The sequence below is a fragment of the Elgaria multicarinata genome, chromosome 8 (genome assembly GCF_023053635.1).
Source record: "Elgaria multicarinata webbii isolate HBS135686 ecotype San Diego chromosome 8, rElgMul1.1.pri, whole genome shotgun sequence".
Taxonomy (NCBI): Eukaryota; Metazoa; Chordata; class Lepidosauria; order Squamata; family Anguidae; genus Elgaria; species Elgaria multicarinata.
Genome location: NC_086178.1, coordinates 92,380,028 through 92,404,609, shown reverse-complemented (window position 1 = coordinate 92,404,609; position 24,582 = coordinate 92,380,028). Strand labels below are relative to the sequence as shown.

The 24,582-nt window shown below is 42.1% G+C and overlaps 2 protein-coding genes across 2 annotated transcripts in view; one reads left to right on the top strand and one right to left on the bottom strand.

The window, feature by feature from the left end:
* Positions 1-5,561, top strand: part of LOC134403006 (prosaposin-like) — a 298,719-nt gene extending 293,158 nt beyond the window's left edge. Inside the window, exon 16 of the mRNA XM_063133016.1 lies at positions 5,547-5,561. The gene's annotated coding sequence lies outside the window, so the exon portion shown is untranslated. The remainder of the gene's footprint in view (positions 1-5,546) is intronic.
* Positions 1-24,582, bottom strand: part of LOC134403180 (cadherin-23-like) — a gene marked incomplete at its 3' end in the record, with an annotated part of 380,609 nt that overhangs the window by 134,473 nt on the left and 221,554 nt on the right. Inside the window, exon 12 of the mRNA XM_063133286.1 lies at positions 23,686-23,691. Within this exon, the coding sequence (XP_062989356.1) occupies positions 23,686-23,691 (6 nt within the window). The remainder of the gene's footprint in view (positions 1-23,685; positions 23,692-24,582) is intronic.

The window sequence follows — 24,582 nt, the reverse complement described above, 5'->3', positions numbered from 1 at the left end:
TGTGTCCATCAGGATGGCTTTGCCTGTCCCAGACCTTCCCCCATTGTGGAGGACACAGGCTGGGGAAAGTACTTAGCATGCCACTTTCCCTCCCAACTGGGAGGACAAGCAGCACACTAAGCAAGGAGAACCCCCTGTTATCCTCAATCTGCGTTTCAGCCAGGAACCCAATGACCTCAGGGGGGAGTGGCCATGGCCCTTGATGGCAGGAGGCAGGGTCATGCGACCTGACATCATCAAGACTGTGCAGAGCCAGATGGAGGATCATCCCCCCCAACAGCTCATGTTCCCCACCCATGCAGTAATAGGTGTAGCTAACTCAGCAGACGAAAAGTGAACACACTAAAGGCGAAATGGCATAATGAAGTCAGGAACAGAGAAGAGATGGAATACACAAAAGAGGAATGCTGTGAAAGAAATCTACAAACATGGGAAGTGGAAAACCGAGGTTTGCTTGCATCTGCTTTCCCAAATGGTAGTAATTTGTACCAACAGACACTTCAACAGTAAAATACTTCACTTCTGTACTATCCAATTTGTCTGCCAACTCAGTGAGTAGTGGATAATACAGAAGCAAAGTACTTTACTGGAGAAATTAACAATGACATTACTCTTTGAAAGTGTATGAATGCACACATGCTAAATAAACACATTATCATTCTATATTTGATTTCTATAAAGTTGATTTGTTATTAGAGATTTACAGTATATAAAGTGTGTTACAGGTATAAAGCCTAGTGCCCTCCATGCATCCAGGTGGGTAAGGCTGGTCTAAGGTTATATTATTTGCATACCAACATATTGTTATGAGAACAGGGAGCTGAAGCCAGGAGCAACAAATCTACTATAACATTAATAACAGAAATGAATCTTCAACTGTTGACAAGTCTTTCCAAAGCACTTCTGTTGCTGCTTCCACACCCACTCACCAGCCTTCCTCTGCCACCAAACATTGGTTCTGTGATATATATTTTTAGCATTTACACCAACTGGTCAGAACAAAGCTGCCATATTTTAGATCTTGCCAGTCACGTTACATACCACACATATTTTACAAATATATTTTGCTCAGCTTAATAGTGTGGCATTCCTAGAAAAGGTGGATGTGGCATGGACACACAAGCCTTGGGCCTAATCTACACCAAGCAGGATATTACACTATGAAAGTGGTATAAAAGTGGTATATAAAAGGCAGGAGCCACATGACTGCTTTATAGCGGTATTGAAGTGCACTGACAACTGTCGGGGGGCTTTGACACATACTGCTTTCATACCGCTATATCCTGCTTGGTGTGGGTCCTGCCTTTTATATACCGCTTTCGTGCCACTTTCATAGTGCAATATCCTGCCTGACGTAGATATGGGGCATGTCTAGACCTAGGGACTGGAGGGGGAGGATATTGTGATATGGTGATCGCGAGATCCTCCCCCTCAATCTACATGCAGTGTGCAACATCTCGGGAGGAAGAGGATGTTGCACCTGACATTTTGATTTTTGGGGGGAGGAGGTCAGCGCTCCAGTGAAAAGTTGTTTTTTTTTAAAAAAAAACACCCCTCTTGCTCCCTTCACCCCACCCCCGATGGGCATGGAGCTCCTGAGGAGCTCCGTGTCCAGTGTCTGGTTCCCGGCTCCTCGTGGTTACTCACGAGGAGCCGGGATGGAACCAGGATGGTGGCCCACACCTTCTGTGGTCTCAGGCTCATCCCGAGACCACGGGAAAAGTCAGGATAAAAGTGGTGCCTGTTATCCTGGGGAAAGGGAGGGATCATCCCTCCCTGCCCCCGGGATCCCCTGTGTATCACGTGAACGCACAGAGATGATCCCAGGGCGATCCCCGGGATATCGCCCTGTCTAGCCATGCCCTAGGCCTTAGTTTAACTAAGGCTGTGCCAAGATTTCAATGAGTGATGAATTCAGCCATTCGCCATGCGGTGGGGCAGGAGATGTCTTGAAGATAGGAATGGGGCAGGAGAACTTTCTGAGAATATCAGATTGTGGTGATTGGATCACCTTACTTTATAGACATGAGGGTTTAAGGTCGGTTTTATCCCCTCTAAGTTTTTCTTTACTTTTTCTACTTTAAAAGAAGCCTCACCAGCCATGCTCATTTGCCGCTGAGCCTCTCTATCTCCACAGCCTTCTGACTTCCTTCCAGCTGCCAGATTACCATGGTCAGAAGGCTGTGGGGAGAGAGAGGCTCTTGATAGAGGCTGCAAACGTATATAGTGTAAAGAAAACCCTGAAACAACCCATGCCCTCAACCACCTTGTCTGTAAAGTAAGTCAACCCCACCCCAAAAATGTCATAGGAATTTGCCTGCACACCATGGAAGCAACAGAAGTTCTCTTTCGATTTTCGCAGGATGAGAATGCTCCCATCAAAATGGAGTGGGAAACTTGGCCCAGTACTACTTTTACATCTAGACTAGATTAGTGTAATGCAGGAGTGGGCAGAATTGAGGCTTCGGGATATACTCATTTTTTTCCGAGAACAAGGGAGAGGGCCTTTTCAGTGGTGGCCCCTCAATTATGCCCCCTTAAGGGGGCAGGGCACAGCTAATTCACTGTGGCTGAATACAATACAATCATAATGTCAAAAGCTTCTCTTAGCATGTGTAAAGTTCCTTTCCCTTCATCACTAAGTAACCACATCCCACCCCATACACTTAGGCAACAGAAACAGGGCATCCAGGAAGGCTTGAGCATCTTTCATGGTCTCTTTAAAGACATTAAGTACTACCTATGTAATTTGAGGATAGAAATACCAGCAGCATCAGCTATTACTTAAATCCTCTGGAAATAGCAATTCTAAGCAATTATGAACTATCCCCCTTTTTGTGCTAAAGAGCAGCTAGTACCTTGTTGGCACAAAATACATATTAAGTGGAAGTAGCAGTTACTCTCTTAGGGGAAGGGGGAACAGCAGCGGCATCACAGCTTCAGTGGTGAAGGGACAGTTGAAAACACCCCCCCCAAAAGGTTTTGTTCCAAAATACTGACATTTCACAATCTCTATGCCCAACATTATGCTTCTTCCCAGAGTCTAGCCCAGCAGAGTACATTACAATAAAGTTGAAAAAACTGCTGGAGCTGAATTTCCAATTTTCCCCCAAACGGAGTCAGTCTTGTTGGAAGGAGGGACCAATTAAATGCACGAAGGGGCACTAATAGCAAAAGCTGGCTGAGCGTGACAGCTGAGAAGCGGGTGACATGGCTAGAGAATCCCCCTCTCCATTTCTGCCTCCCTCCTCCTCCCAACCAGATCCAATAATAAATATCCTAGAATGCAGCAGAAGAGAGCTAAAATAATAATGATATTCATACAGTATCAGAGTCAAGGGTGATATCTCATGGACAGATGAAGATGACCAGCTTCTGGTTCCAAGGACCTTACAACTTAAGGAAGGCAAACCCCCAAAGTATTGCATTCAATATATTGAGAAGTAGATTATTGTAGACAGATTGTTCCTCAAGTTGTATATGTGACAATGAAATAGCTACAGTAAAGAAAAAGAAGCAGAAAGATGCCCCCCAAGACTCAAACCAGGCCCAACACTGAAAAGTCCAGACATCTAAAACAATAAACTAGAAGACACTGGGGCAGGATCTACACTGCTGCTTTATAATGGTTTATAACAGTAGTGACAACTGTTTAGGCCCAGGACACACTACATATACAGTTTTCAAAACGTTTTCAAAGTGTTATATCCTGCTTGGTGTAGATCTGGCCTAGATCTGAGCTTCTCTGTGTTAGGCTATCCTTTGACTTTGTTTTTTTTAAATACAAATGAGGAAAATTTCTCAGCACAGAGCCCCAAGAATGGATTTTTAAAGTAAATTAATTTTTCCCTTTCTTTAGTGGTTCTGGGATGAGGTAGTCTATAGTTCTGGAATATAGAAATATTGCTCAAGTGTGAGATTATATTCTCTTATTTGCTAGGAACAACCTTCTGGAGGAGATGCCAACCAAAGACTGCATCAGAGGAGTCAAATGTAATACATGCAATCGCATCTAGTAGATGTGTGGATTGATTTCCAAGTCACTGTCCTAAAGACTGACTCCATCAAAGGGCAAACCCTATAAAGTGTGGAAGAAACATAACCTCTCAAGGAATGAACTGTAATGACGTCTAGTGGGGAATGACCCCAGACCTGATAAACCAGATGAATGCAATTATCATTCTAGCCACTGTAGAAGTAGAAACTTTGCAACCCAAAGAATATTGCCTAAAGGTATGAACAAAGATTCGGAAGTTTTAGAACCCTAAATCTTGAATATATAGACTGAAGGTTCTCTTAACATTCAGGTTGTGCCAATCTTCTTCCTCTGAATTAGAGAGATTTATATGATAGGACAGTTTTCTGAGATAATTTCATTTCTATTATGCAAAATGCCTGAAGGAGAGATCGTGAAGACCTAATGCCCAACTAGATGAGAATTATTAGTCCCCTGATATATTCCTGGAATATCTAGAACACTAATCTGATTGCTGTCAATGCCTGCTAGTTGATGCTTTCTTGACTCTGCCTGAAGACCAGAGTCTCCAAGGAAAACACTGCTGAAGGTGGGTTCCTTGAGTTAAAAGGTTGATATCAAGCAAAAATATGATAGACTCTCTCTCTCTCTCTCTCTCTCTCTCTCTCCTTAGCTAGACCTAAGGATTATCCCAGGCAAAATGGAGGGGTCGTCCCTGCCTGCTCCTGGGATCCCCTGTGTGTCATTGGATGCACAGGGATGATCCTGGGATATAGGCCTGGTCCAGCCATGGCCTCAGTCTCTCTCTCAGATATCCTGATGCTGAGTCTGGTTGGGAACGGACACCAGTGAAGTAATACCCAAATGTCACCATGGCCTCTGGGACCTTGATCTGCAGGTGTTAAGACAGAAACCTCAATCACAAACAACCCAAAAAGAGAACCCGTACCAGGTTTGTTGTTGAGTTGTGAACTTTGGGTTTAAATCATAAGTTATTATGTGTGAACCTAGAACTATAGGTTGTTCATGGGTTGTTTCACCAAACTGAAGAGGCAGCATGCAAGAGAGGTCAAAAACCCACCTGCTCTACATGTCAATATTACAGTACCACAAAAGTAATTTGGGATACAGGGAAGTAGCAGGCAAAGGAGGTGGGAAATGAACAACCCAGGGATTGAGAAAACAAACCATGGTTGGTTTGTCTGCCAGACAAACCCTGCGTAGAAGTCATGCTGGTGGAAACTAGGTTCCAAACTATGGGGAAGAAGAGAATCCAACTAAAGTTAAATTTGCTCAAGCATGGTTGTGCAAGTGGTTGTGCATTTTGCTTAGCAATCTATTGTGAAACCAGTGCACATTATACTTGCTCAAACCAGCCTCCAAGTGAATTGCACAAACCCTTGTACAATGGAAAGATTCAGCAGAGATCCGCTAGTGCCATTTCAGTTTACATAATGACACTGTTGAATACTGACCCATAAGTTAAATAAACCTTGGATTAATGTTGTGAACCAGGTCATTGTCTGAGGTTAGTTTGGTGTACAGTGTTGAAACAGCCTTCATTTTGAAGTCATGGATTGCACTGAATATTGGAGCATTGTTTCTTTTCCCCATGAAAAATGGAGATAAATTTCCTAACGTGTAGATAGCATGACGATATATGACCATTGCAAGATGTATGGTGTTGCAATGTGAAACACCTTTTCTCCAGGAGTTTCCATTCCTCTCTAATATGTGGCACTGGAACTGGGAGGCACTAAGAGGGAAAAGTAGGTGAAAGCAACTATATTGTTGGTAACAATGCTGAGCTAGCAAAAAAGTTGGAAAACAGGCGACCTCATTGAAACCTTTTAGGGTATTACTTCCAACACCTTCAGTGCTCTCATGGTACCTATGGAGACTAGTTTCTGCTGGATGCCATTTTGTGGTTGCTTATCAACTTGGAAGCCAATAAACCAGAATCCGACTGCTGGCCTCCAATCAATTATGACTGATGAGAACGATAGTTCATAATGGGATTACCAAACACAGTCAGGAAGGGTTATGAAGTTTGGGGGTAAACACAAATGTCTTAGAGAAATGTTGGATCTATCATCTTAGATGAGTCATTAAGATAAGTGGAAGAGTGATTGGCTACTCGAAAATAATTTATATTTGACAACACACATCACAAGCAAGTGATATCTGAAACAATCCACATTCACAGACCCTGCCACTGAACAGAGAAATGTTGGGGGGGGGGGGGAATGGCTATTTGGCTTACATAAAGTGGGACAAATCTTAATTTCTCCAATTACTATCAATTTTCTTCCTATGCAGAAAAATCAGATCACATGGACACTGGGCAGGCATTCTGATTGTGAAAGAGAGACCAAAGCCCATCGCCTTGAAAGTGGAAGTTCTCTTGTGCCAGTTTGGAGAGTCCATGGGGCCAATTTAAAACTACAGATAACAAATGGCTACTTCTACATGTGAGCTGAAAAACATATGGCCACTCTGAACGTATGACTCAGTTTTTTTCTGTCTTTACTCTTACTTATAAAAATCCACAGTGACCACTTTTAATCAGAATTGTTATACTAGGGCTCTGCTTTACACACAAGAATGCAAATAAAAATTCAAAACCAAGTATGTAGTTTGCATTTTTAAAAATAATCTGCAGGCCACTTTTGCATCTGGTGTGGTTTGTGCTCCCCCACTCCATTCACAAATTAACTGGCCACTTATGTCATCTGACAACTGCTGTGTAAGCAAGTTGCAATGTTTCCTTCTGGACAGCTGTATTATTTGGCCAGAGTAGGCCAGAAGCACCCTCTTCTGGAAAGTTGCAATGGTGGCACCAAGGGCTATACAGTATTAGAATCATAGAATCATAGAATAGCAGAGTTGGAAGGGGCCTATAAGGCCATCGAGTCCAACCCCTTGCTCAAGGCAGGAATACACCCTAAAGCATACCTGACAGATGGTTGTCCAGCTGCCTCTTGAAGGCCTCTAGTGTGGGAGAACCCACAACCCCCCTAGGTAACTGGTTCCATTGTTGTACTGTTCTAACAGTCAGGAAGTTTTTCCTGATGTCCAGCTGGAATCTGGCTTCCTGTAACTTGAGCCCGTTATTCCATGTCCTGCACTCTGGGAGGATCGAGAAGAGATCCTGGCCCTCCTCTGTGTGACAACCTTTTAAGTATTTGAAGAGTGCTATCATGTCCCCCCTCAATCTTCTCTTCTCCAGGCTAAACATGCCCAGTTGTTTCAGTCTCTCTTCACAGGGCTTTGTTTCCAGAGCCCTGATCATCCTGGTTGCCCTCCTCTGAACACGCTCCAGCTTGTCTGTGTCCTTCTTGTACCTTGCAAACTAATCAGGGCTTTAACTTTGCTTTTTCTGTATGTGTGATATAAGCTTTTTCACAGCCCTGCCCATATGCAACTTTTGCACGAAGGCCAGTCTTGAAGTCATGAATGTCTGGAATTCTTCACTGTCACAAGCTGTACTCCAGAAAGAAGCGGCAGAAAGCCACAGAAACATCTTCACCATCCTTCAACAGGTTTAACTGGAACGGATATCTGGAATCATGTTCCATCGGTGCGGAGGAAGTAGATGCCTTTCATCATGGTAAGCTGCTGTGGATTTCCTTAGACCCCAGGAGGAGTGATTTTGTTGGGGGAGGCATGATAACGCTGAACATCAAAAGAAGCCCCCAGCATGTGTGGAAAAGAGCTGGGTTATTTAATTCTGTTCCAGCTGGGAAAACAGATCAGCCTGTTGATATTCGCGATCCCTAATTACTAACTACTTCAGTGCCTCAGCTTCCCCATGTGAAGTCTGCAAAACCGAGAATTCATCTGCCCGTCGGGAGAAGTTGTATATTTTTCTCTGTTATTTATTTCATCATTTTTTTGTTGTTGTTGCTTCTGCCCCATGCTGCTTTCTTTGCTCCTAGTTTACTGAAGCCTTTGAACCCCCTGCAGATGGCTGAGAGCAAATCTGAATATTCAAATTGTTATCAGCTGCCCACCAGAAGGGACTGGCGTAGGCTGGATCAAGACTATCTCCTCCTGACACACACTGGCCTACAGGAAAAGGTGGGGAGATCCTGGAAGATTTTCCATATTGTTTTAAATGGAAACCAATCTTCCCCACCTCAGCCTGCTTCTACCTGGGATATTATTTGGGGCAGGCAAAAGGAGGAAATTAGCAGACTGTTTCAATATAAAATCTGCAAAAGTATAAAGGGAGAGGGTTACACACACCCACACCCATTTAAATTTTCTTTTTCTTGATTGAGATTTCCACATTTCCTCATGCTGGCATTGTTTCATTGGGACATTTATCTACTCTGCAGTTTTCACAAACCAAATCCAAATAATTGCCGTGCATTGCAGGTATATTAACATCAACAACTTCACATCATGCTCCACACTCAAAAGCAAAGACAGCGGTATCAATTAATGGAGATCTGAATAATTGCTGTGCAGCACATGCGTTATTGGCTTAATTGTGAAACAACGTGTGCAATTAAACTGCCACCTTTTTGAGAAGTCAACTATAACACTTGTTCAGTTGCCATCTGTCCAGGATATTCATCGGCAACAGTGGTTATGCACTTTCTTCTTCAGGAGTGGAAATCAGACATTTAAGACAACTCTACTAAAGGGTTTGCAAATTGATTAGTTCTGTTACTAGTACTAAAAAAAATACCTGGGCATAATGGATATCAATTCCATATGACTTCAGCTTCTTCCATACCTCTGACTTCTAAACTAAGGCTAGAAGGCTCACAATTTGCATGCTGTTCTCAGTCTCATACTTCAATTAGATTGCAATGCCTCTGCCATTCAACTGCACTTTCCCTCTGTGAAAAGCACCAATGCTTCAGTGCTTTTCCTTATGAGTAAAATGAAACCAAGGCCAGCAACCCAATCCTCTGGAGCAACCATACAACAACGAACCAGATTCAGGGCTGGGCAGAGGGGGGTCCAGTGGGTCCAGTTGGCATGAGCCTACAATTTTGATGAGGCCTACTCCGAGTCCCCCTGGTAAAGGCAAAGGGGGACCCTTTGGTAAAGATTTGTTACAAAGTAGCTCTCCTGTGAGCAAGCAGTACTGACTCCATTTTGAGACAGCCAAAAAGCCAAGGGGTCTTCACCACCCCCATCTCCACCAGAGATAAGACAAAAGCACATGAATGGGAGAGAAATATAAACGCAAAATATAAACTGACAAATGGAGAGAAATATAAATGAGACTGGCTGTGTTGAAGCCAAGTGAAGCAGTCATTGTAACGTGCACCTTGTTTTTTGTTTACCAAGGGAGATGTCAGTTTGAAATGGGGCCTACATTTCCCATCAGGCCCGGGCCTACTACCAGCTTTGCCCAGCCCTGACCAGACTTCACAGGCAACCCTACAATAATGAATGAGTCTGGCATACCGGCTCAGGAAGGAATAATACTCTTCAAAACCAGGAACTGATCTCTGATCCAGTGGTTATGTGTCCTCTTTTACAGAGGTCAGTCCTCTATTTGAAGGCCTGTCTAGTCCAATTCAGTGTAAAGATAAAGAACCATCAGAAGGAAGAGACAGGTACCTGGACAACAGACTGAGCAAGGCACATATCTCACCTGGTCCCTGCCTTCCATGCTATGGTGAGATGCACCGTATTTCTATTTAAATTATAATAATTATTTCTAAATTGGCATCTATATGCAAATTGGTATCCTGTTTCATCCTGTTTTTTGGTGATGCATTTACCTCTGTTTTGGCAATTTGTAAGTATCCACCCGAGTGGCTTATCTATAAGCTCAACTCTCCTGTAAACCTGGCCTTATCTGGTCACATTAATGAATGATTAGCCTGCAAGTCATAAAATTAACATGGATACATTTCATGCCAATTCAGTTGCAAACAGAAGCCCTGCCCCCATGCCTACTGCATTGAGCAGGGGGTTGGAATTGATGGCCTTATAGGCCCCTTCCAACTCTACTATTCTATGATTCTACTTGCTAAAAGTATTTTGCTAAATATTTCAGTAGAAGCTCTGGAATAGGGCTCCCAACTCCTCTCCTTGATGCACATATGCCCCTGAGTACCTCTTATGTTGCTATATTGCTCTCTCCTTTCCAGCATGTCCTGCATGAAAATAGATTGTATTGAATTCCAAGCTCAAGTAAATTCTTCCACAGGGGAGAAAGAGTGAAGGATATGGGAGTTGGACACAGGCCTCTTAATCGAGGCAATGGCCCAGCATGCTGTGCATGTGATGGGGAGTGATAGGAAGAAGGCTCTGTTGAGTCTTGCGATGACTACTTTCTGTTTATGGGGAGCCGTACCCATCTCGGGACTAACTGTACACAGTGTTTCTACAGCCTAATGGGACATTATGCACAGAGTGGGTATGCAGACAATGCTGGTCAGATGTTCACTACATTGACATTGACCCTGTGCAAACAAATCGTCAGATACACACCAGTAATTAAGGTTAGGTTATAAGGGTTTAGGCACCCTCAGACAGTTCCCCCTCCTAAACTGCTGTCAGAAAATCCAAGTGTACAGACTTCCTGTGCTTTACCATTCTATTCTCTGCTTCATTTAATTGAAGCCCAATCAAGCACATAAAGTGACCACATACAGAGTTGGAAAAATAAAAGAATCCACCTTTTTCTTCTACTGCTCCTTTTTTCTTTTTCTTTTTTGTTAAAAAAGGTACAGGAGGGGGAATCATAAGCTAACAAAGGACAGATTAGAAGACCATTTTAGTGCACTTCATTACAGAAGAAGCATTTTAGACTTTGAGATGATTGACTAGTGATTTTCCCACCATTTGTTCAATAACAAAGAAGCTGTGATTAGCTTAAGGAAGGTCCTTGTTGTTCATGAGAAAGAGAGGGGATGTTTTTTTTCCAGAGAGCAAGTACTCAGCCTCTGTCACAAATGTATACAAGTGACTTGCGGCAGAATGAAAGACTTGTTAATATAAGGGCTTCTGCTATGAATTATAGATAAAATTCTGCTATCTCTTCCCGTGGCAATGCATTACACACTATCAGCATGTGAAATGTCTCTGGATGACCATGAGAACCTGTTCAGGTAGGGCTGCAGATTGCCAGTTGTATTCCACTTCCATTGAATGCAAAATTACAAGTTTGGCCACTACTTTTTCTTTTACAAAACTGACATGCATGAATTTGATGACGACACAGTTCTTGGGAACAATATTCTGTTTTTACATAATGTAACTGAAATAATCCTGTGGCTCAAATTGCTATCCAGTATACCTGATTCTTCACTTCAATTGCACGCTGGGATAGCACGTATTATGGTAGTTTTCTCTGTCAAAGGACTACATAATGTTTTGCAATCTGAATATCAAAGATTCAAATGCAACAAAATCTGGTATCTTAATCGAAGCAAAAATTGTTGTGTTGTGTTGTTGTTACCATGCATGTAATCGGCTTGGCTCTCCATATGTGACTCGGACTCAGCATCAGTGTTGTGCCAAAGTATGGGATGGCACAAACATTTTTGCCCCCATATAACACATACCCCACAGCCATTTTTCACATTTCATTGTAAAAGGCAGTGAAACTATTTATAAGCACACAGGTGTCGTGTGTGGGAGGAGGACTGTGAACATGTGCCCAGTGCTGAAGTAAAAACGGCAATGCCCCCTCAGCTCAAGTCACACTTCATGGACTAGTTGGGAATGGATGTGGCAGCATATCTAGACGGGGCGATCTCCCGGGGATTGCCCCGGGATCGTCCCTGTGCGTCCACATGACGCACAGGGCATCCCGGGAACAGGGAGGGATGATTCCTCCCTTTCCCCGGGATATCGCCCTACCCTTTCATCCTGCTTTTCCCCGCAGTCTTGGGATGATCCTGAGACCGTGGGATGTGTGGCCGGCCGTCGTGGTTTTTTCTCAGCGCCTCGTGAGTAACCGCGAGGAGCTGGGAACCGGGCATGGGGCACAGAGCTCCTCAGGAGCGCTGTACCCATGGGGGTGGGGATGGGGAGCGGGTTTTTTAAAATAAAAAACCACACTTACATTTTGTGCCGGAGCGCTCCTGAGCTCTTTTCCGATTCAAAACAATAAAATGGCGGGCGCGACATCCTCTTCCTCCCAGGATGTTGCAGGCGGGTTTAGACGAGGGGGGATGATCTCGCGATCATAAAATTGTGAGATCATACCCCTCTACCCCCTTGTCTAGACATGCCCTGGGTGACAATGCACATGCAAATGTGAGTGTAGTATTAAACACGGGCCAACTGAAAATAAAAGCTGATGGCTTCAAGGTGTATGTGTGTGTGTGTGTGTGTGTGTGTGTGTGTGTATACACAAATCAAATATGTCTAGAGCTCAAGAAAATAACTTCCATTTTCTTTGTCTCTTCTTTCCTGTATTGAAATTTCCTCTTGCATTCAGTTACTCCCTCCCTCCTTCCAGCTTTCCCCAGGCTATCTGCTGAATTCCACACACGCTTGCACAGACGGGATCAATCCGAGGCTGACTCGCCTTCAGCTTATCTCTGCTCCAAATGATTGATTTTCCCTCTTTAAGGGTAATTTGCTGGTGAATTCCATGTATTGCAAAAACCCCTGTGAAATCTAATTCATTCCGATTGGCAGCCAGCACTTTTGGGAAAGAATGCTACAGAACTGTCCGTTATCCTTTACAGCCATGATCTATGTAATGCATTTATATATTACATGTTCCTATGTGAATTTTAATACATCTTAATAAATGCACAATTTGTGTTTGTGTGTGTATCTCTATCCCTGGATGTATACCTATTTCTCTATCCTCCTATCAGATAACATATTAAATGGATTCTTATCTGATGTAGCTTAGTGTTAATATTAATAAGCACAGCTTGCATTCTGTAAGCGTAGGCGCATTCCTGGATGCCAAAAGGAATCTCCCCTCCCCCAATGTGAGGATTGATAAAAGTATGTGAAGGGGGATTCCCTCAGTCCTCCGTTCTTTCAGAGGTGTGGGTCGCCTTGATGTCTACTGGACTGCAGGTTGCAGACTACATTCAAGCTGTGGTTTTCTGCACAAGAGGTCTGCTTTCAGAGCATCTTGGACCAGATTTCTAGTTTATTTCAGTTAAGGAAGGATTACAGCCAGATCAGATAGATAATGCAGGATTCTGGATTATACCAGTCTGGTGAAAGTCTATAAAGTTTAGAATGAATATGGAATCAACCCACTGCAGAGTAGTGAATAGAGTTCAAATCCCTGCCAAGCTATGATGAAGCTCACCAGGTGCCCTGAAGAAAGCTGCTGTTTCCTAGATTAATCTACCTCATGGAGGTTTCATCAGGATAAAGTGAAATGTCACCCTTTATGCTGCCTTGAGAACAGGACAGAGCAATCTTGTAGAAATTGTCAGATTCCAACTCCCATCAGCCCCAGCCAAATTGTCTAATGCTCAAGAATATGGGATTTTTGTCTAAAACATCTGGAGGAGCACAGGTTGATCATCACTGTCTTAGAGAAAGGGAGAGATACCAATGTGATTTTAAAATCATTATAGGCTGATGTGATGCTGATGTGGTCATTTATTAATTAAAATTTATCCTCATCGTCATCCTACTCTTCATTTTATCTTCACAACAACAACCCTGTAAGGGAGGTTGGACTGAGAGTCTGTGACTGGCTTAAAGTCAGCCACTGGGTTTCCATGACCATGTGGTGACTAGAACTCGGATCTCTCGACTCCCAGCTAACACTTTAGCCACTACACTGGCTCTCCAAATAATAATAATAATAATAATAATAATAATAATAATAATAATAATAATAATAATAATAATATATTTATTTATTTCTTACCCGCCTCTCCCTTTGGATCGAGGTGGGGAACAACATTAGAACAGAAATCAATACATCTTAAAAATTCATGATTTAACATGGATCTGGATAGGCCTGCAGGAAAAGGCTAGTCTTTAAAGCTGCCTTAAAATCACACACAGAGTTAATTTTACGAATCTCCTCCAGCAGGCCATTCCACAATCTGGGGGCGACAGAAGAAAAGGTCCTCTGGGAAACTGATGTCAGCCTAGTTTTAGCTGACTGAAGTAAGTTCACCCCAGAGGACCTGAGTGTGCGGGGCGGACTATATGGGAGAAGGCGATCCCGCAAGTAACCTGGACCCAAACCATTTAGGGCTTTAAAGGTAATGACCAACACTTTGTACTTTGCCCGGAAACCAATTGGCAGCCAGTGGAGTGATTTTAATGTTGGGGTAATATGCTCACCCCTAGATGTACTGGTGACCAACCTGGCTGCCATATTTTGAACTAGTTGAAGTTTCCGAACTAGATACAATGGTAGCCCTATGTAGAGCGCATTGCAGAAGTCAAGCCTTGAGGTTACCAACGCGTGCACTACTGTCTTTAGGTCTTCTGACTCTAAGAAGGGGCGCAACTGGGGTATCAGCCGAAGCTGATAGTAGGCACTCCTGGCCGTCGCATCCATCTGGGCTGTCATTCGGAGCGACGTATCCAGGAGCACCCCCAAACTGCGAACACAGTCTTTCAGGGGGAGTGTAGCCCCATCCAGAACTGGCTGACACACCTCCAAACCTAGGTCAGAGCCCTTGACAGCAAGCACCTCTGTTTTGTCCGGATTCAGCTTCAGTTTGTTTTTCCTCATCCAGCCCATTACTGCCTCCAAGCATTCATTCAGAGGAGACACATTATCCTTAGCTGACGCTGTTATTGAAGGCATAGAGAAATATATTTGGGTGTCATCAGCATACTGATAGCACCCCGCCCCATGCCTCCGGATGATCTCTCCCAGCGGTTTCATGTAGATGTTAAACAGCATTGGGGATAGGATGACACCTTGTGGTACGCCATACAACAGCTCCTTTTTTGAGGAGCAACTATCCCCAAGCATCACCATCTGGAACCTACCTGAGAGGTAGGACCGGAACCACTGGAGCACAGTGCCCCCAATTCCCAAACCCCCCAGGCGTTCCAGAAGGATACCATGGTCGATGGTATCGAAAGCCGCTGAAAGGTCCAAAAGTACCAGCAGGGACACACTCCCCCTGTCAATACTCATGCAGAGATTGTCCACTAAGGCGACCATAGCTGTCTCAACTCCGTATCCCACCCTAATGCCAGTTTGAAATGGGTCTAGAAAATCTGTATCATCCAAGACTACTTGGAGTTGGAAAGCAACTGCCCTCTCAATCACCTTGCCTAAAAGTGGAAGATTTGATACTGGTCTGTAATTATTAAGGTCCAGGGAGGGCTTTTTTTAGAAGCGGCCGTACCACTGCTTCTTTTAAACATGGTGGAAAACTCCCCTCCCTGAGAGATGCATTAACAACATGTTGTAGTTGTAGTCTAACTGCATCTCCTCCCTGGGCGACCAGCCAAGAAGGACAGGGATCGAGAGGACAAGTTGTCTTCCTTATTTGTCCAAGCAGCTTAATAAACTTCATGATGAGCAAGGATGTGAACCCAGATCTGCCTAGTCATTTCACACAATGACCTGATTTGCACATGACAACAGCCCATGGCTTAAACAACCCATGGACTGTTGGTGATGAGGAGAGAGTGTGGGTGCACTGCCTGCACCCACAATCAACTCCTTCGTAGTTGGAACCTGGACCGCTGGGTGGTTTAGGGGCTAAACAACCCAGCAATTAACCCAACAACAAACCCTGAGTTAACTGCTAGGTTGTTTAGCCCGTAAACAACCCAGCAGTCTGGTTCAGACATCATGCTCCACAACCTATGAAGGAGCCAATCATTGGCTGTGGAGAAAAGCAAAAGTCCTGGGTGTGCAGGAGGCAGTTCACTTGCTCTCTCCCACTCATGCATGACAACCCATGAATTATTTAACAGAAGGGTTATCATTATGTGTGAACCAGGTTAATGTATGTGAAATGCGTCAAAGACTTCAAGTGAGCTATATAAATGTTAGATATCATTATCACTGGCAGGAGCAGAAACAAAACAGCAGGCTTTTCAACATATTCACATGTTCCTTAAAAGCTCTATTGGGAACAGAAATGTGATTATTATTATTTTTTGAGCTGTATTTACTGAAATGTTAGAGAGAGACTAAAGACGCCATATAGAGACCATACCCGAACCCTTGTCATTGTGCTCAGTTATTGGCCAACTCTCTGCTTGAGTTGCCTTCTTTAAATCCTTTTATTTTTAAAAAATAATAGCTTGGATTTTGCTTAATTAGTGTCAACACACCTCATCGAATTTAGGGAGTAACAGAACAGTCTTTAAGGGGAAAAGAATTTTAAAAAAAGAATATATGTTTTTCCTTCCCTAAAGTTGTGGCTAAAAACGACAGCAACACCCTGTCTTGGTCTAGAATAGATTGTCTCTCCATAAATTTATTGAGTTGCCTTCCCTGGTGAATAGAATAATTCTCTGTCTGCCCTTAAACAAATGAACTGTGTCAACTTCTCCATGAAGGCTGAAATACCATGATAACTTCTGTCAGTTCTGTCCCCCTAAATCTTGTCTTAAATTTCTCTTCCTTCCCCCACCCTCACCTGTTGGATTGTTCTCCCCTGACTCCCATAAGTGTCCATTGAAAGAAATAAGTATACTTTGAAAAAGCACTACTCTGTGCAAATGGCTGTGAGAAATATTCATAAAGTTCAATATTAATTGGGCAGCCGTCACTTCACTCTTGGCTCCAAGGAAGGGGCCCTTCCTCTCTCCACCGTCTCACTATCCAAGCTGTGTTGTTGTCTTCTCTTACATTTGGCTAAATCCATATCTGTGATGGTTTTACTGTCCCATCCCACATACTTTGCATCTTCTATTTCACTTGTTAAAGTGATGTGATGGTAAAATAAAACAATGTGATGGTAAAGTGTTGTGATATACAACATCACTAGGGATGCTGCAGAAATCCACAATGGAATCAAATGACCCAGATTTTTATGAATCTGACCCAAGGATTATGCAGCAGACCGATTTTTCCAGAGTTGCATGGATTCTGCAGACATAGTCCATTTTTTTGACTTTCCACAATTTGGTTCAAATGTAGTGGTAGAAAAATATATAAAATAAAAGAAGAAGAAAAAACCCACCACTGGCTGAAAAGGTGTGTTTCCCCCATAGGCTAAAGCCTGAAAATGCACATGGGGGGTGGATTTGTGCATTTTCACAAGTGCAAATTTGCGCAAATTCGGGAAATTGGAAAATATCAGATTCTGTCAGTGAGCAGACTATGGAATGAAAGTCACCCGAAAATACAGAAAACGGAATACCTGACAATGCACAGGTGGAACGGAATTTACCAAATCCGTACATTCCTATGAAGGAAAGATGCAAAGTTTGTTCTAAAATGACTGTTAGAACACGGTGTGGAGAAATGAGGAACTGTTGTTTTTATTAAAGTTCACTAGATTATTGCTGGGAGTAGCTACACTGGTGGTAGAACTTCTTTACTGAGTTGGAAGTGATGAGTGGGGTTCTGAGAGCAGTTAGAAGTTGATGGGGGAAAGGAATGTGGGCTGGTTTATTATTTTACTTAGCTTTGGAAGGCAGTGAATTGTTACTACTGTTGCTTAATAAGAAAAAGTAAATGCTTCTGCTCCTTTCCATTTCTTAGAGGAAGCACTAAATCCGCATTGTGCAAGTGGTGGCTGCCACTCATGGAACAGAATTGGCAATGACGGATACTGCCCTTTATTTTTAAAGGAAATTGCCTCCCTCCTCCTCCCTCCCTGCCTGGCTCCTGCCAGCAGGGCCATAGGATAGACAAAAGGTTAGTTGTTTAACTAGAATGATAGAATAATCCTTAAGACTGTTCTCTTAACTGACTAAATGTTACAGCCCTAATTCTAATCAAACAAAGGAACACAGAAACTACCTTTTAAAAATGTGAGAACACAGTATATTTTAATTATCATCATCAATATCATCAGCAGCATCCCTTTGGTCCATTTTTTGATTGGTTGGTTGAGAAGCATTTTCTTTTGTTCCACTTGCACATTAATCCCTTTCACAAGACATATTGAACAGGACAGGTCACCTCTGCTAGAGTCTGCAATCATCTACAAAGCTACCGCAGGAGGAGTAAGCGTCATTCAAATAAAATCAGCTTAAAGGTGTGTGAATAGACAACGCACAAACTTCAAGACAGAAGTGAAACAGGGAATATGAGAAAAACGGTCAAGCAATGAGTCAACCTATTCGCCCTAAATAGGTTTTCAGTATGTTAAACATTGTAAAGTACTATGTAGTACCCACAAAAATGCTGTAGATAAAATGATATTGTGCCTTCTGTGAAGAAGAGACTCATTAGTATTCAGTATAATGATATAGTTTCTTATGTTTTGGCATGGTGACTGGGGAGAGGGAGGGATGCTTCACAGCAAAGTAAATGAATTATTTCAGCAAGATTCCAAAACTGATTCTCATTTCCCCCAAGAAGCCTTTTCAGATGAGTAATCCTGCCATTTCATATGTATGCCCATTGTGAATGCCTGCGTCATTCGCCCTATTCAGCATCACAGCTTCACAAGTGCAAATACCTATTTATGCCCCTGCTAGGAAGCAGATCTATACACTGACTGCAGCTCTTCTTCACATCCTTATTTCCAAGACAATTCCCTCCTCTTCTTCTTCTTCTTCTTCTTCTTCTTCTTCTTCTTCTTCTTCTTCTTCTTCTTCTTCTTCTTCTTCTCAAAGTAAATTTTCAATGAAGGGAGACTATCTAGTCATTATGATTGCGCTTACAAGCTGCAATTATGAATGAGAGCTCTACTGTACTTGGCCTGTAAAAACTTCCATCAAAAGATTATTAATTTTTTTTAAAAAACTTATTATTATTTCAACTATTTTAATCAACTTTTTAAGGCACACTCCTATGGCGATGCCCATAGGTCTCCAAACTCAGGGGCTTATGGGCCTCTCTTGCAGAGTGGGAGGAGCGGTGGAGGTGATCTTTGCCTCCACTTGTCCCACTCTGTATTTTGGGTCCACGAGCTTTTTTACCCACCTAGCTGGGATGTGTCAGAGTGGTAGAGAAGGAGGCTGGTCATATCCCAGCTTCCCCAGTCCCCTCCAGCATGCCCCATTTACTCCCTTTTTCGAGATAGTTTTGCAACCTCAGAGAGGCGGCCAGCTGGCACAGTTCTCTCCACACCAGCTGTGAGGTGGAGTGTGCAAGGAGTGCTGATTCCTGTCTCCAACCTCTGATAAGGAATCCCAATTATCCTATGCCCCCCCTCCAGACTCTCTCTAGGGGGCATAGGATTGCACCCTCCATTTATTATTCTATTCTTTCAAAAGATTGTCATGAGTGGGCATTGACCCCCTGTTAAATTACTTACAGTTCTAATACCCCAGCATACAGAAATTCATGGGACATTCAAAAGGTAAGTTATTCCTCAATGCACATTAATCACAGCATATGGCCACAGAGATCCATGTCTTAATCACTTCTTAGATTACTGTAACTTACTCTATGTGGGGCTACTCTTGAAGAGTGTTTGGAAACTACATCTAGTGAAAAACATGGTGACCAGACTGTGATCTGATGTGCATTTCACAGACTATGGAGGATTGATCTTGGATCAGCTTCACTGGCTTCCAGTTTGTTTTCAAGCTCAATTCAAAGTGCTGGTTCTAACCTATAAAATCCTAACTCGTTTGGGGTCAGGATATCTGAAAAACCACCTCCTACCATATGAACTGACCCTCTATTTGCAATTGTCATCAGAGGCTGTGTTATATGTCCCACCACCTAGAGCAGTTAAGTTGGTAGGTACTTGAGACAGGGCCCTTTCTGTAGCAGCACCCTGATTATGGAATTACCTCCCAAAGGAAGTCAGACTATCTTCCTCTTTATTATGCTTTAGACAGACAATGAAGACTTTTCCACTGAGTCTTTAGTGATTTCTAATGTTGCTTTCTGATTTTATTATGAGGAATATTACAGGTCCTATTTTAATTTTATGATGATGATGTATTAATATTATTCTCTTTTTATTGTTGTTTTAAACTGAATGTTAAATTTTGCCTTGAGCACCTTGTGGGCAGAGAAGTGATTTATAAACAGGTCAAATAAATAAATAAATAAAAAATAAACAGAAGAGTGATTAAACAGACAGACTTCTTACATTCTTCCATAAAATGGAGAAGTGATTTTAATTTGCGTTCACAGTTGCAAGAAAACTCCAGATTCATTCAGAATTTTATTTTTTTAAAATAAGATTACAAGGACGCTTCTATAAATGAGCAATCAAAAAAATGGAACACATCCTCTTTCATAATAAAATGAAATGTTTTATCAGCCAGTTAAAATATTTTATGGATGGGTAACCTTTTTTAAAAGAAAATTTCAGAATGTACTCTAACGGTCAAAACAGTAATTCTAAACTATGAATAAAAGCGTTTTGTTTATGAAGTTCTCTCAGAGCTAGGAACATCCAGGTTGCCTGTAACTTTAAAAAAATCTCTGCTTACTTACAAATACCTTACAAATCTAACTTTCTTAGCTCTGATCAGCTTCCTAATTTCAGACTTGCCCACTCCGCCTTGCTTGTTCCATATATAATCAAATAGACAGATATCCCTCCTCAGGTCATGAACTGACACTGAAGAATTCCCCTTCATATTAATTGTTACCTGCAACTTCTTTGTTGCTGTTTTCTTCTACCTAGACAGATGAGTTTAGTGGGGACTTGAGACAGGGCCTTCTCTGTAGCAGCACACCGATTACGGAACTCTCCCTGGAGGGGGGTTAGATTAACTCTTTCTTTATTATCTTTCAGATAGCATTCTTTGAATGGTTATTGTTGCTTCCCTGGTTTTATTGTAATAAAGGACCATTTGTTTTTGCTCCTGTTTATAGCTGAGTGGTTGATGTATTAGTTTATTCTTCTTTTATTAGGTTTTATTTTAATTATATATTGTCTTGAGTGCTCATTGAGTGGAGGGGTGATACACACACACACACACACACACACACACACACACACACACACACACCACCTCATGGTAAACCAAATGAAGTCTATATAATTAGAGGAAGTGAACCTCTGATTGGTAGATAAAAGGGACAAACAAGAGGATATGGCTCTTCTGTCATGTACTCCCCAAGGCCAGTGGCTAGCCACCGTTGTATACACAGGCCCTGTTCATAAGCCACACTAAGCCACAGTGGTTAAGCATTTTGAGTTAAACATTACAGCACACCATGTTGTGTGAACTATGATGTAGCTTGTTGTGTGAATAATTCCTAACTATGGTGGCTACATGACCACGTTTTAAACATGCTCACTAACCATTTGCTGCAAATGGTTAGCAACCATGGCTTAGCATGTTGTCTGAACAGGCCCACAATGAACTAAATGGACTCTTGGTCTGATTCAACAAGGCAACTGGTATGCACCCATGGAGATGATCAGTGAAATAAAAAAAAAGTAAAGGCCCATTTTTAGACTGCTACATTAAATTACTACATGTGGTGGCAGCATGTATGGGGTTGGGTGGTGTGTTATGGTGAGATGTCTGCACACAGTGGTGAGTGCATGATTTTCTGTTTGTGAATGTATGGTTAAAAAAAAGTCTGAAACCACTGCACGCAAAAACAAACAGTAACCAAAACCACATGGGGCTTCACCAAACAGTAACTAGTACCACATGGGTCTTTATAAAGCAGCCCTTGGTCTATCCCATGGGGATAATATTGTTATTAATGGTGCAGAATGTGTTAAGTATATGAAAAGAAATACTTGCTTAGTCATTAAAATTGTGTGTGTATGGCTATCTCAGGGTTAAACAGAGAAAGTCTATCTGTGGGCAATTACCTTGAGATAGAGGCTGTTCTGGGAACCTTGCCAAGATTCTAAGTTAGCCTCATCACAGCTGTATGTAATGTAGATAAGAATTGTGTAGATCTGTATATAGTTTCTCACTTGTGTAAAATGGAACTGATCACTGCTTACTAATCACTGCTCTATGATCACTGCTCTCTGTGTATGCCTCAGTGTGCTGATCTGAACTGATCTGAATTGGACTGCATAGAAGCCTGAAGGAAATAAACCAGCTCTGCTGTGTAAGACCTGCGTGATGTGTGTTTGTTTCTGAGCACAAACAGAGTTCCAGAGAGAGAAAAGTTCTGGCACAATAACCCAACAAAGGTTATGGGCCCAGTCCAGTCCAGCCTAGACCAGCCTACGCCAGCCTAATCCAGGCAGAAGAACCAGAACTTGGTGGGAACGGTGCAGTATCAGAACCAGGAGTCTGCTAAAACAGAAAACTGTTGATGGAGGAAGACATCAAGCTAAAGCCAGTGCTGCAAAGTGAGGAAAAATCTCAGTCGGCTGACTCTGAGGAGGACTCTGAGCAGGAGGACGGTGAGATACAAATTCCTAAAGCAGAGGGAATGGCAGGAGCTAATATGTCTGGTTTGCATCAATTGTTGGAAAAGCTGAATGACTCTAACTATGCATTATGGTCTTACAAAATGCAAATGTATCTGATTCAGGCTGAACTGTGGTATGTAGTCACAGAGGATCCACCAGATAGAGCAGATCCACAGAATGCTAAATGGTTTAAGGACGATGCAAAAGCAATGGCAGTTATTGCATTAGCTGTGGAAGACTCTCAAATTTCCTTCATTCAGTTTTTGAATACATCAAAAGAGTGCTGGAATGCGCTACAAGCTGTATATCAAAGAGAAACAGCGGGCAGTAAAGTAATTCTAACCCGGAAACTGTATGGAATGAAGCTGAAACCAGGGGAGTCTATGTCAAACCATTTGAAAAGCATGAGAGAAATCTTCAATCAACTCAGGGCACGAGGGATGGAGTTTACAACAATACACCAAGTCTATGTGATTTTGTCAAGTCTTGATTCATCGTACGACGCGGTTGTCACCATGATGGAAAGTCAAGAGGAGAAAAAATTAACCCTCGAGTATGTAGCTGGAAAACTACTGGAAACCTATGAAAGAAGACAAGCTTCAAAACAACAGAGCCTTAAACTTCCTGTGGCTGAATTTCAACAAAGCCATAAATCTTCTGACGTGGTGGCTGCATTAAAGGCAAGGAAATGCTTTAACTGTGGTTCCACAGGACACTTAAGGCGGGATTGCAACAACAAGAAGAAAAAGCAGTCAACAGCAAAGTGGAGAGAAGAAAACAACATGAATGAAGCTGAATCAACAAAGAAGTGTCTTCTAGCAAGAGTCAAAGAGACAATGAATCCTTGGTTTTTGGACTCTGGGGCTTCAATAAGTATGGCAAAAGACAAACTTTCATTTGTAACCTTGGAAACTTCTACTTCAGAGCAAAAGTGTGTTACCCTTGCAAATGGAACAAAAATCCAGATTTGTGGTGTGGGTAATGTATATTTTGATTGTCTGGGAGTTGAACTACAAAGTGTTTTATATGTACCAGAATTAGAAACAAACCTTCTAAGTGTGTTTCAGTTAACAGAAATAGGGTATGAGGTTTGTTTTACTGAAGAAAATTGTACTATAAAACAGGGAAACAAGGTGTGTGTGCAGGGAATAATGAAAGAATCTTTGTATGTGATTAATACTTGTACAGAAAATGAAGTTGTAGCCAGCAAAGTCACAACAAAAACAATAGCCAATTGCAAACCACACCAAGAGTGCATCCATTTAACTCATAAAAGGTTTGGTCACGCTAACTATAAAACAATTTCTAAGATTCCAGAATTGTGTGAAGGGGTGAAAATCAAACCATGTTCTAACTATGTAGAATGTAATGTATGCAGTGAAACCAAGTGTCATAAGTCAAACATTCCAAAACATAGTGAGAGAACAACAAAAAGAATTTTTGAATTAATACATGCAGATCTTGCAGGTCCTTTTGAGACAAGTCAAGGAGGAAACAGATTTTTCTTGTCTATTGTTGATGATTACAGTAGATTTGGATTTGTGTATGTGTTAAAACAGAAGAGTGAAACTTTTGGAAAGTTTAAAGCCTTTGTTAAGTGGAGTAAAAATAGATTTAAAGAACCTATAGCTAATCTAAGAACGGACCGGGGAGGTGAATTTCTTAGCAACCAATTTAAAAAATTCCTCAGTGAGGAGGGTATACAACATGACCTTACTGCTCCATATTCACCATTTCAAAATGGAGTTGCAGAAAGGAAAAACAGAACCTTGCAGAACATGTTAAGAGCTCTATTGAAAGAGTCAGGATTGTCTAACCTGTTCTGGGCAGAAGCTTTGTCCACCTCAAATTATTTGTTAAACAGGCTTTACCACTCTGTACATGAAAAAACTCCATATGAAATGTTTTACAAAAGAAAACCTAGAGTGTCACATATAAGAGTTTTTGGAAGTAAATGTTTTGCTCATATTCAGAAAGAAAACAGACCAGAAAAGCTAGCTCAAAGAGGTTTGGAATGTAAACTGTTGGGATATGATACACAAACAAAAGGCTATCGTTTGTGGTCTCCATATCACAAAAGTGTAATTGTGAGCAGAGATGTAGTTTTTCATGAACAAATGCAGGAAACAAAACAGTATGTAAGTTTGCCTGTAGAACAGAAAGCTGTAGAAACAGAAGAAATTCCTGAACAATCTCAGCAAGAGAGGGAGGGGGAAGAAACTGTAAAGGAGGAAACTGTGC